Raw genomic sequence first — 13,753 nt, 5'->3', positions numbered from 1 at the left:
GCTTGTGTGTGAATCTGAACTTGAATGTGTCTTCAGTCAGGGAGAAGATCGGAGGAATCGTTTGCAGAAAGGATAAAAGAAAAGGAGCTGCTGATCGCCGAGCAAGAAAAGGTTATTCTGAGTCGGGAGCAGTCACAAAGACAAGCGGAGGAAGAGTTTGCACAAACAATAGAAGATAAAAATCTGTTAATTTCACAACAAACTGCAACAATCAAAGAACATGAGCAGTCGATGATGCTGCTCAGGCAGGAAGTCGTTCATGCAGGAAGGACTAGAGATGAGAAAATCATTCAGGACTCCGACGACAAAGACATAATCATTGCAGAGAAGGAGAGGGTCATTTCTGAACGCGACACTGATCTTATCCGGTTGAAAGACGAGCTGGAAAACGCCAAAAAACATCTGCACGAGCTTCGGCTGCAAGTCGCTTTAAAGGAATCTGAGCTTAAAAAATGCCTGACTGAGTTAGGAAGCACAAAATCTGAATTAACAACTTGCAAAAGTGAAATGGAGAGTTACAAATTGGAGCTGGAGAAGGAACAAAAGGAGTTAGAAAGCTGCAAAGGAGAGCTTGCAAACTCCAGACAAAGAGAACGGATGTCATCCAGTGAAATCATGCTGCTCATGGGAACAGTGGAAGATCTGCAGAAACGCTGCCATCAGGGGAGCGTGTCAGAGACCGACGCCTTCCAGAAAATGCAGGAAGAGACCACAAGGAAGCTGGAACTTCTCAGGGCAGAGCTGGATGAAATGTACGGTCAGCAGATCGTCCAGATGAAACAGGAGCTCAACCTGCAGCATGTAGCCAGAATGCAGCAGATGACTGAGCAACATCAGGCCGAGATCGAGCTTCTAAAAGCACAACATCAAAGTTCAAATCTCAGCAAAGGAGAGGTCGAAGCTCTGAACGCCAGAATCAGAGAGCTGCAATTTATTTTACAGCAATCTGAAGCGACGTACGATGAAACCAGACGGGAGCTGAGTCAAGTCGCACAAGAGAAGTCGAAGCTGCAGTCCAAGGTGGAGAGTCTTGTTGGGGATCTAAATGCTGCTAGGCATCAAGTGGAGCAGGTCTCCACCAGGCTAGCATCTCAGGAAACTACCCAGCAGCTCCAGGAGACCATCCAGGCTCTGAGGGACGAGCTGTCAGCTGCTCAGGAAGCCGCTGTTGAAGCAGAAACTAAACATGAATCCGAAATCACGAACTATAAGATCAAGCTGGAGATGCTGGAACGGGAGAAAGACGCCGTCCTGGACCGGATGGCGGAGTCGCAGGAAGCAGAGCTGGAGCGCCTCCGCACGCAGCTCCTGTTCAGCCACGAGGAGGAGCTGACGAACCTCCGAGAGGACCTGCAGAGGGAGAGCTTCCTGAACGCGGAGAACCTGCTCAACGAAGCCGCCGTCCGGCACGAGAAGGCTTTGGATGAGCTGCGTGTCGGTCACGCTCAGCAGCTGGAGTTGTTACAAAAAGAGAAGACGAGTTACGCTGCAGAGAGAAACGACCTTCTGCGAAAGATTCACGGGCTGGAGGAAGATCTGAAGTTGGCTTTGCAAAGCTCCAAAACGGAGGAGCTGGTTCTGCAGCTCCAGGAACTTCAGGTTGAACTCAAGGAACTTCGAAAAGGCGCCCAAGATCGAGTTAGAATGCAAAATCAAATCCAGTCATTACTGAAACAGACAGAGGTTCTGGAAAACCAGAAAAAAGAAAAAGAACAGAAACTAAAGGAGCATGAGGATCAAAAGGAGACGTTGTTTCAGTCTAATAATGCTTTAAGGGACAAGATAGAGACGCTAACGGCACAGAACAATCAGTTCCAGCGACAGGTGGACGAGCTTCGTGAGAACATCGAGAAGCAGAAGAGCACTTTCTCTTTTGCAGAGAAGAACTTCGAGGTGAACTTCCAGGAGCTCAAAGAAGAGTATGCGAGTCTCGCAGAGGCGAAGACACAGCTGGAGGAGAGGACGCTAAGAGAGGCGCTCGAATTCGAGGTGAAGATCGCACGCCTTCAGTCTGACATTCGAGAGCTGGAGGAACGGAGGGGCGACGTGAAAATGGAGCGCGATCTGATGGAGAAGCTTAATGTTACTTTGAATGAGAAGAAGAGCCAAGCTGATCGGCTTTCTGAAGTTACAGAGCGACTCATGGTTACTGAGACCAGGGTCAGGCAGCTGGATGAAGATTTGATCAAAGCCAGGCAGAAAAATTCAGAGGTCATCGCCAAAAATGAAAGCCTCTTAAAGGAACTGGAGAAAGCACAGGAGATTAGCAGCAAGCAGAAAAAACTCCTTCAGAAGGAAGAGCAAACTGTTGAGGCGGTTTCTCCTTCAGAGGATCATCGGCGTCAGATTCAGTCACTACAGCAGGAGATCAAAGCTCTGACGGCTCGTTTAGGTGCAGCCGAAGCAGAGAGAGACGGCGCTCTGCGCACTTTGGAGCTCCACAGGCTCTCGCACACTCCGTCTCCAGCGGCGGCGCACTCCTCTGGGGAGGGACCTATTGAGGGGCGATCCTCCCCGCACAAGCCGGCATCCTCGGGGTCAAGCAGGCGCAAAAGGCGGCAGAGGTCGAAGCAGGAGCGCCGAGGCGGCTCGACGGCTTCAGAGGAGCGACAGAGGGAGGAGGAAGAGCGAGCGAAAAGTGCTGCAGAGGAGGAGATGCTGCCTCAGACGCAGAGCCGAGTTATGTCATGTTCACCGGAGAGCGCCGGTAAGGAGGACTCCGCCACCGGGTACCAGGGAGACGGAGGCAAAGGCTACATCAACAAAGCGGTGAGCACTCACATGTTTCTGCTCTTTTCTTTTGCTCTTTGAAGTCTAAACAAATGAAGCATCCTTGGAAAGCGCGTCACTTTGAATTAATGTAGTTTAGAGCTTTTTTAGACGTCTAAAGAGTAAATTCAAAGCCAGATCAGATGTTGATTTCGTTTTTATTTCTCTTTTCATGAGGAGAATATGAGTGGAGCGGTTCAGCTCTGACAGATTTCCTCTCTAGTGAGCAACAGTGTTGATTGTAAATTGCCTTAGAGTCTGAAGGCTTGCTTTGAAAGGGAGCGTTTATCAAGACTGCTGTCTTCAAAGATGCATTTTTACATTTCTGCAGCCAGAAAAGCCGCACACACGACAGCCTGCATGTAAAATTCATGCGAGGACTCGACATGAAAAAGACCTCTGTACTGTTTCTTTTATTTATTTATTTTTTGCTCAGCTTGTTCTTGCTGCTCACCATTAAACTCTAACAGCTGAGAACAGATGAACAAGTCTGCTTGTAGCTTTGAATTTGCCATTGTGTAGAAATGTGTACATTCTAGTTTCTTTCCATCCTGCAGGGAGTGAAGGGTTTGAGGTGAGAAGCCATTTTAACCCAGTCACTTTCTGTCCGTGTCACCTCCAGCTGTGCCACAAACACATACAAAGCAAAAGATTGTGTACAATGTTTGTCTGCCATCTCACATCTGTGCTTCGTGATGCTTTACTCACCTCCTGGGTTGGAAAAACCATCCCTGACACTGGATATAACTTCCATGCCCAAAAGCTGCTTTATTTTTGGATGTCATCAAAAAGTCTTTCAAATTATAATTCATAATTGCTTTAAAACTAGTTTTAGTTTTGATCCTTAATGGGTTAAAGAGGAATTTTAATAAAGGTAGTTAATGTCTGCTCCGTCTCAGGAAGTGATCATAATGGTGCATTTCATTGTCTTGTTTTGTCTGAATTTCTTGCTGAAGAGGCAGTGCCTTGCTAAAATATTTACGCACCTTAAACTTTTTCACATTTTCTCACATTGCAACTGAAAACTTTCATCTATTTCACTGGGATTTAATGGGATGGACCAATAAAAATGGATGGATGGATCACTATGCGGTTTTTTCACTATTTCTATGAAGTTTTCTAGACTCTTAATTCCCCTTAAATAAAATTAAGCTCAACAAGTTACCTTCAAGAGTAGGGCTGGGCAATTAATCAATTACAACATACATGTGATCAATATCAGTCGATAAAACATCTGATGGAATTATCAATAATTTTATGAACTCCCATCTAGAAACGCGTAGCATTCTGGGAAATGTAAGTGGAGAAAAGACTTTAGTCACTAAACTTCTCTTCCATCAAGATTGGTGGAATCAACTGATTTACTTGCTCTTTGGTTACCTCCTGAATAACTGGCAGCATTCACTGTGCCTCATAACTGCTTAAAAATAAATAAAACCACAACAGCCTGGAGTGAAAGCAGTGGATAAGAGCAAAGTTTGGCAGTATTTTAAATATTTTAAACAAAAACTAATAAATAATTCTAAATATTAGAACAGCTGTGCTACTAATTTTGTTGTACAGTTTGCTGTAAAATGGCAATAAATCGAGTCTAACATTGCGGTTGTATTTTAATGAGCAAAACGTGTGGCTGTGGGTCATAAAATCTGAGTATAAATTCAGTTCTGTGAAGGACTGAGAGGTTTAATGAAGAACATTAGAAAACAAACGGCGTCATGAATACAAAGGAGCACAGTGAACACATAAGAGGTAAAGCTGTGGAGGAATTTAAAGCAGTGTTTGGTTACAAAATAATTTCAGAAGCTTTAACATCTTGTTCGACCCAGAGTATAGCACCAAAGCAAACCCACAGAGACATGGAAGCCCACCTTTTGTAACGACGTCACTTTCGCCACGTCGGAAGTGACGATCGGGACTATTGAACAGAGCATCTGAAATTGTTTCCCAAAGTTGTTTTTGCCAGATTATTCATCGTTTCTACTTGTTCGAGTCGAGCTACTTTGTCTGTGAACGTAACACACCTGGTTTGGGGCTCATCGAAGGCGATGTTGACACAGATTTTAAAGGGCTAGCTTAGAAACCGAGCCATACCTCCTCTCTCCTGATGTGTTGATTGTCGCCTTTGCCTGAATTCACATCATACGATCTATATCACTGTCATAAACAGCGATTCCCTTTGCACCGGATCAGCCTTAAAAACGTACGGAAGACGAGACGCAATACTCTCTATGTTTTTATATACATATATATAAAAAAGAGACTTAAAGAGACAGAGGAAAACACAGAATCCATAACAGTTTATGAACATTAATCTTCTTACCTTGTAAAAAATAACAACAACAACAAAAAAACCCGTTGGGGGCAAATCCGCGATTAGGGCTGCCAGTCATTAAGATAACGGCTGCTATCCACCGCCGCCATCTTGCCTCGTCGTTGACTATTTGAAGATTCTAGAATGATTTGTGTTACAAGATTTAATTACCCCTTTGGGATAAACTATACTAAGTAATTTGGAAATTGAGTTTAATTCAAAGCTAAATTACGTCCTCTGTTGTGTGAAGCTGATGGAGATAAATATCCTAACAGATTCGCAGCTATAGTTTGGGCAAAGCAGTGACTCAGATCGAGGACTGAATACAAATTTACACCTCCCTTTTTAGATTTTTATTTGTTGAAGAAAAAAAAGAAAAGGAGAAAACAATGTAAAAAGCATCTTCCATTTTTCATTGTGAGGTGTTATTTTTTTGTTGGCCTGTCATATTAAATCCCATTAAAATACAGTAAAACAGAAAGAGATGTGAAAAAGCTCAATGGTGATAAATGCTTTGGAAGGTGGTGTATAGGTTTTGCCTCACTTGTATTAAAAATGTTTTTTTTATATTATGCTTGCTTATACAGGTGAGCGGACAGGGGATGGGCTGTCACACGGAGTGTGCTGAAGAGGAAGAAGAGACCTCTGAGCATGTAAATGTCACTTATGCTCACATCCTGCTCTTTGTCTTGAAGTTGCTTTGATGCATCATTCAGCTCACAGTAAAGGTTGATAGATGGGGGGGCTCTACTGTAAGGAATGCTTCAAGCTGCACTCTTACAAAAGCAGATATTTTTCTGCTCTGTTGATGCTCCTGAAATTGTCATGCAGGGCCATGAGCACAGTTCGCAGAATTTTCATTTGAGCGCAAAAGGGAGAATTTAATTGCAGAGCTTTGTGTTGTGCAAGTCGACAAACATCAGTTTAATTGCAGCAGAATCAAAGGAGCTAAAGAATTAGAGGAGAGAAGTATAAAAGCGTGAAGCAGTCCTGTGAGGAAAGGAAGGAAAGAGTGAAATGTCATGAAGTCACTGGTTCCACACAACCTCTTAAAACAGGGTAAAGCAGAAGACTATTTTTTCCCAAGGGTGCTGCTAAAGTTTGTGATTTTCTCACCGTTTAATCAGTAAAAAAGACAAAGTAAACAATTTAAATAAGCTTATTTCAACGACTTCAGCTCTATGTGCTTTATTATCTAGATGAAAAAATTCTGAAGATGATCTGACTATCAGTTTGTGACCTGTACCACCAGCACCCTTGTGTTTTTTGATTGGCCTAGTTAAATCTGGTCTGAAATCAATTTCAGATGTTGTAACATAATCTTTAAATAATACCTAAAACATTCCAGAGCTGGATAGCTTTTTAAATTGTCTGATAAACTAAATAATATTGAAAAAAAAATTACCCCTCAATCTACTCAGGTTTTCTTTGTATGATTGTAAAACTTGTTGCATGATCTTGTAAAAACTGTTGCATGATCTTAGAATTTCAAGTGTAGCAGAAACAGGAGCAATATTTAAGAGTGCAATTGTCAGCAATTTTACACATGTTCAAATGCAATTAATTAAAAGTTAGAAAGACATACTAAAAGCCCTTTTTTAAAAATCATTTGCATTCATTTGTAGGGCTGATCTGCTTTTAGTAGTGGTTGCGTGAAGCGGCGAAGGGTCGCAGCACAACCGTCATCCATCTGTTTGTTCTCTGCTGACCGTTTCTCATCTGCATGCTTTGTTTAATCACCAACATCTGAGCTGCTTGTCAGGAAAGAGACTCTCTCTTCCACACTGTCGGATGAAGAGACCGTATCATAACACCGCTTTTTAAAGTACAGCCTAATTAAGATGTAGAGCGCACTTTAAAGCTTGTAATCTCAAAAGGTTACAGAATCACAAATTTGTGCCGATGCATTATGCATCATTATGTTAAGGAGCCTTGTGTTGAGCTTTTTTTTTGTTTTCGTCCCGAAGTGATAAGAGCAGAGCTCTCATCCTAAGCGCAGATGGTTCTAAGCCACGTTTCTGCTTCAGAAATGAGATTGTTGGGATTAGAATTTTAATCTTTTATTTCCTTTATTTATTAGAAAATGGTCGCTACAAAATTTAATTTATGGTTACATTTGATTTATGTTATAATTGTCATTTGCTGGCTGTTATGTGTAATAATGTAAAGAATAAAGGTTGTTCAAAGTGCCACAATAGGCAGTTGATGCAGATAGATTTGTTTTTCTTTAATTAGAGCAAACTATTACTTTCTCCAAAGAAAAACTCAAAGTAATTCTTTTTACAACCATGTATTTTACTTTCTCTTTAACTTTATTTTAAATATGATGACATGTAACACAAAAAACTTTCAGTTTTGGATCTACAATGATTTGAACTTCCTTTTCCTACACAAAGACTGACTTCTCTGCTTATTTAACTAGAATTACTGCATGCTTAGTTTATTATTGAGCAGTAAGAAAATAAATAAATAAATTTTTTGTCATTTTTGGATTTGGCCCTTGTGACAAAACGTTTGAACACCACTGGAGTAAATAATTCAATTTCTGTGCTTGTAGTTGGATTTAGGTAACTGATAATTAGCCAGTATTAACATGTGATTTCTTCTTTGTGTGTGAAGGAGGAGTGCAGGCTGGAGATGGAGGCGCAGCGCATCAGCCTGTCTCAGATCCACGCCGCTCAGCTGGAGCTGCTGCAGGAAGAGACAGACGCCTCTCTGGACCTCAGACTGCCCCATCTGAGAGAGCAAAGCGGCCTGGGTAAACCTGTTTCCACTACAAAATGCTATCGATCTGCAAGCAGCATGTCTTACATTTATTTGTGCTTGTAGTACATCTGCGGTTGTCTGACGTGTTTGTGCTTTCTCAGGTGGCAGAAAAAAATCCAAACACATGATAGAAGCTGTGTCAGAAGAATGCAGCGAGATAATTCTGGTAATTTTAAACTGAGATACCAGTATTTAATTCACATGTGTTTCCACATTTTCATTAACCATTTTAATTCACATTTCAGTCTTTCCAGAAGATTTTTGGAAAAGAGTTTTTGGAGAGTGTCAACACAGCAGACCTGTCGCTTATTTCAGAGGAAAGACCAACAACTAGTGAATCCTCCTCCATTGTTCAGGAGGCTAGAGGTACACACTCTTTATAGAATTACAACAATAATCTATATGTTTTCCATCTATGTTCACGCTAATATTTTTCCTTATTTTAACTTTTTATTATTCTAGAGTTATACACCAATCTTTGTCAGGTGAGGGAGAAAATTAAGCATGAACATGATCGTCTTTCTCAGCTTCAAGATCTGCTGAGATCTGATGTAAATAAGGTAAAAATGCACAGATTCCTCCACTGCCGTAAAGTTATACACCATATGGGTGTAATTACTTACTGTATTTGTTCACATGTTTCAAATTTACCAAACTGGCAGATTCTGTTTTGGTATTGCACCTATTATGAAATCATTTTCCTTTTACAGTGAAATTATAAGCATTTTTCAACCTAGAACTGCAAAATCTAGTTGTTTCTTTTGGATAAATTATAATTTATCTTGAATCTGTGTTGTTACTCAGATGTTTCTGTCTCACATAATGCAAAGTGGACACTTTTTTTTTAGTAGCAGCGGACTAGTTTAACAGAACAATTCAATCTAATCTCCTAGACAAGTGAGCTCCAGGTAGCCTATGATGAACTGAAGATCAACAGTGAGAAGCAGCTGTCTGACCTCAACGCACAGCTTGCCACAATGAGCCTTCCTTCAAGCAGAGGTAAATCTGATCACCTCTCCAAAGCTGCTGCCACACATTTTCTCATCTTACAATATGTATTTGTGTTTAGGAAAATGGTGTTTTATGTGGCTCTTAACCTGAAGAAACAAAACTCATCAACTCTAGTTTTAAGTGTTTGGGTTGTTTATTATGGACATTTATTTGTATATTTGATGTGTATTGGGGTGTAGGATGTCGAGATTAATGTGTGCTACTGCATTCAAACGGAGTTATTAGTTCGGATCATTTTAACTGATTGAATGTTTTCTGACCTACAAATCCAGGTATTTTCTAATCATTGTTAAATTATCTAGTGGACCTTTCAGCAACTTCCTACAGAATATGAACACTTTCCTATTTGATTAATTAGCCCTGTTTGCATTTCTCTGTTAGAATACTCAATTATTTCAAAGCAAAACTAATTAGGGCTTATTGGCATATTAATTAAATAAGAAATGTTCAATTAACTCCTGTTTTACCCGGTAAAAGACGTTGGGCAAGGAAATACTATTTTCAAAATCTATATGTGGACTAACTCATGGGACACTTAGTACTCCAATGCTTTTGTGAAAATGTATTGTTACATCATCACAAAGAAAAAATAACTTAACATGTTTTAAATTAGTTTAAAATTTTCGGTGGCCTTTATAACTCCCACATCCTAAAAAATTTTGTTTTCACAGAACGTTTTAAATTATTTTTTTTTTTCCTCGCGTGACTTTTCTGTCAGGCAAAAATTTGAGTCACCCTCAGACGTCGTCATTGTCTCAACTCAAAACGGCTGAGATTAGCGCTAATTAGCCGTCATGGACATTATTTATACCTGTAAATAATGATTTAAAGTAATTATATATGTGTATTTATTATTTGTATAATATACATTTCTAATTATACAGAAATAATGTCTGACTATCTGCTAATATACCGGTGCTAGCTTGCTAGCTTGCCAATCGGGTCCTTCATTGGTAAGTGCCAATTTATAGCTAATTGGCTGGATGAAGTTCATACATTTTTGTGGCTCTATGGGTCTTAAATTCTATACATAATTGTCTTAAAAAGTGTTCTAAAAGTTTTAAATGTGAGTTGGTTAAACTGTCATAATTGAATACTTTTTTTATTGGTAAATAATAAGTTTGTCTGACAGCATCTCTGTCTACTTTCTGTTTTTGACATTTAACATTGATAGATTTTTATTATTATTTAATTTTACAGTATAAATCAAGTCTCTGAACTTTTAATCTAAAGAAGGGGTGTCAAACTCCAGTCCTGAAGAGACACTGTCCTGCAGTTTTTAGATGTGCCACAGTACAAAACACTGGAATGAAATGGCTTAATTACCTCTTCCTTGTGTAGATCAGTTCTCCAGAGCCTTGCTAATGACCTAATTATTCTATTCAGGTGTGGCGCAGCAAAGGCACAGCTAAAAGTTTCAGGGTAGTCACCCTCCAGGACTGGAGTTTGACACTTGTGATCTAATCCAGAGTGGATATAGATTCAGCCGCTAGTACAGCAATGACCCAGGTGGATTTACCATGTACCAAAAACTCAGATTTTCAGCTCAGTGCAGCTGGAAATAAGCACAGATGTGCCATTCTCTCAGTTTTATTCTTCTTTTTTGCTGTTAAAAGAAAAACCTCAATTCCTTACTGTCTTGTTTTAAGTGCTGCAGACCTTGAGCTTCTTCAAGATAATGTTTTTTAAAGCACTGCTCACTAGTTCATTTTTCACCACAGATTCTGTTAAGATTAGCAAATTTCAAATGCTACTTCTTATTTTATCTATTTATTTGCTACTTTTATTTCCTTTTCCTTTTTATTTCTTATTAATTAAATTTTTTTCATACTTAATCTGTATTTATCTAGCTGTGTAAAAACCACAGAGTTATTTTCACGTTTTTAGATGTGGGGGAGCAGGCCAGGGAATCAGACTCAATGACAGTGGAGCTCCAGAGGCTGAAGGCAGAGGCTCAGGTGAAGCAGCTCCGGCTGGAGGAGAGCCATCGACAGGAAATGGAGCGCCTCAGGGCTCACTACCAGCAGCAGGCCGCAGACACGGAGGAGCGCTATGCTACAGAGCTGTTTGTGTTGCAGCAGCGACTGCAGGAAGCCACAGGAGCCCAGACTTACTACAGGTGATCAAACAAAAACATTCAGTCTCCTATTTATTGCCCACAGACATGTATTCTCCAAATGTTAGTTTGGTAGAATAGCTTATGTTATAAAAGTTGGTGCATTTTTAAATCTAATCTCATGTTTTCGTTTTTATTTTAGCTGCGAAATGTTTCTAAAAAGAATTTTAAAAAATCAATAAGTATTTTTGTAAAAATCTGCAGTCTCGGGTTACGTTTTCTTAGCTTTTACCACCTCATTTCGGGAGCTGCTTTTAAAGCTTGAGCTTGATTGATTGATGACATTTAGAGAACTATAAAAGGAGGTCCCAATTTCAAACAGATGCTTCTGCGATAGAAAGGTATCTGACCTATTTAACGCAAGTCAAGAGTCCAGCTACAAAGCATTCATTGTAGCTTTTATTCATACACAAACCTCTAAAAGCCTCTTAAATGTCTTCAGATAACTTTGTGATCCAAGTTGAAAGTGTTAAAATGTGAGAAAAAGAAAAAGATGACAGATTAAAGTAAAAAAAGCTGAGCGTGCCGATGGAGGCAGATCTTATTTGAACACTGTTCAAATCTAAATTATTAACGCCATTCTGTTGTGATAATTTTATAAACATTGTGCATAAAAACAGGTTAACTGCTAAACTAGTTTAGCAGTTAAAAAACATTATTTCTTCCTAATTTATAATAAATATGATTAAGATCCACAGGTTGTTCACATCGTCACAGAATTTACTGTCTTACTGTGGTTCCCTGCTGCCCTCCACTGTTTGATTTTATAACTAGAAAATATTAAGTATTATTTTCTTTTACTGGCTTATCATACCTCACTAAAGTAATACATAAAACCCCAGTTTTATGTATTGTGACTTATAATCTACTATTCTAATATACTCAGTAGAAATGAATGTGAAATATATTTTTTGTATAAATACTTGATTTCTTATTATTTCCATTCATTCCTTCAGTTTATGGTTTGTTGAGGTTCAGTTTTAAATTCAGCCAATAGCATAAATGGTAGTAGAACTTTTGTAGTTATACTTTAGATATAGTAAAAAATTTGAGAACTTCAGCATTTTATCAAGAATATACATTTGGTTTCATATGCAAGGCCTGATATAAATAGAAATAAGTGATATGAAGTACATGGATATTTTGCTGTTTATGTTTTGAAGCAACTTAAGAAGTGTGAAAATTTTAGTCTAGGAAAGTTCTGAATTTGGAAATAAATCTGTGAAAGAACCTTGATAGCAATTTTTTATTCTATTTGTTTCATAAAAACCTTTATCTCCTGAAATAACTGCATGTTTAACACCTTAGCAAATGTTGTAAATTTCAGAAATGAATGATGATTGCTGTGCTCTTTGTTTTGCAGCTTGTCCAGCACTCCAGAAATCGACTGCGAGGGGACGGAGGAACCAAAGGTCTGGTTCTTACAGTTTACCTCCTCCTAAGCCTCATGCATCAACTTCTATTACAAACTGAAGACGCGTTAAGATGCTTTGACAGCTACGGGTTGATGGTGAGGGAGGAGTTGCAGCCCTTTGGCTAAAATTCGCCCTAAATCCACATCCCACTGAAACGCCACAGGCGACCTCATGAGTGGACCTATATCTAATGATTTAAAGGATCAGACATTATATAACGCTGTCCCGATCAGGCGGACTTATTCTAGTCTTGGAGGTTGCATGAAAGGAGGATTCTGTCTTGCGTGAGTGAGCTGCGCTCCATTTAAGCTAACGCTCTAACTTCTATCCCCTCTCCTAGGCTGTCATTTAGCCAGTCCTTTCATCCGACAGCTTATATTTTAAAGCTCTCATATCTGCACAGAGTTTAGAGGGAAAGACAGAAGAGAGATGAAGATGAACGGAAAACAAAAACATTTGAAATGCTGTAGAGCAGATAATAGGAGGATATTTTCTAGAAGTTTAACCTTAAAATTGAAGTAAGTGACTAAATTACGAGATTGAGAGCTGACGTGTTGATCCAAAATTTAGCTTTTTATTATTTCCGGAAGCCTGGAGATCAAACTACAATATTTATCAATTGTGACTAACTGTTTTGGCTCAAGTGGGGAATGAATCTGCTGCTACCAGTACATTAATTGTTATTTTTCCCATCTCTCCTCAGGAGCGGAGTGAAAAAGATGTTTCAGAGCGAGACGAAGGTGTGCGCCGTTCTGCCAGGCCGTCTAGCCTGACGCCGCAGCTGCAGGCGCTTAAGAAAGCTTTACACCACAAGTACGACCAAGAGGTGGCAGCTCTCAAAGAGCAGCACAGCATTGAGCTGCGAAGGTTGAGAGAAGAAAGGGAACACTGGGGAGGCAGAGGAGAGAGAAAACTGGATCGTAACGGTGTGAACGGAGCCGGAAGCTCGACGGAGAGCCTCGGCGCCGCTGGACAGGAGGACAGACTGCAGCAGGAGAGGGTGGAGGAGGAAGTAGCAAAGGTAGTAACATAATATGTTAGGTTTTAATTAGGGCTGGCAATAAATCAGTTTTATTATTTAATGTACTTTTTTAGTTTTTAAGGTTTAGTTTTTGGATTTCCATATTCAAAGTGACATTATCTTCTTTCTGTTTATTTGGACTTTGAATTCAGGTCAATTCTGTGGTGGAGTAGTAGGGCCAGGCTATGACTCGTTTTCTTTTATTCACAACAATACAGTTATAATATCAAAAAAATGCAGATGCAGTGAGAATAAGGTCATAGTCTTATGAGAAATCCAACACAACTAAAAATTAAAATGAGGAATATTGAGCATTTTGTGAAGTTTGGTGTAGGTTTGACAGG

General features: G+C 39.6%; 1 protein-coding gene across 11 annotated transcripts in view; it reads left to right on the top strand.

Moving 5' to 3' along the window:
• Window positions 1-13,753, top strand: part of akap9 (A kinase (PRKA) anchor protein 9) — a 78,632-nt gene that overhangs the window by 20,799 nt on the left and 44,080 nt on the right. For all 11 annotated transcript variants that reach the window (XM_055053648.1, XM_055053645.1, XM_055053643.1 and 8 more), the window contains 10 exons: window positions 37-2,769; window positions 5,668-5,733; window positions 7,700-7,838; window positions 7,948-8,012; window positions 8,092-8,212; window positions 8,309-8,406; window positions 8,740-8,845; window positions 10,745-10,976; window positions 12,337-12,385; window positions 13,092-13,409. In XM_055053648.1, the coding sequence (XP_054909623.1) occupies window positions 37-2,769; window positions 5,668-5,733; window positions 7,700-7,838; window positions 7,948-8,012; window positions 8,092-8,212; window positions 8,309-8,406; window positions 8,740-8,845; window positions 10,745-10,976; window positions 12,337-12,385; window positions 13,092-13,409 (3,927 nt within the window). The remainder of the gene's footprint in view (window positions 1-36; window positions 2,770-5,667; window positions 5,734-7,699; window positions 7,839-7,947; window positions 8,013-8,091; window positions 8,213-8,308; window positions 8,407-8,739; window positions 8,846-10,744; window positions 10,977-12,336; window positions 12,386-13,091; window positions 13,410-13,753) is intronic.

This window comes from Poeciliopsis prolifica, unplaced genomic scaffold (genome assembly GCF_027474105.1).
Source record: "Poeciliopsis prolifica strain line A6 unplaced genomic scaffold, Auburn_PproV2 SCAFFOLD038, whole genome shotgun sequence".
Lineage (NCBI taxonomy): Eukaryota > Metazoa > Chordata > Actinopteri > Cyprinodontiformes > Poeciliidae > Poeciliopsis > Poeciliopsis prolifica.
This window is presented reverse-complemented; position numbering and strand designations above follow the sequence as displayed.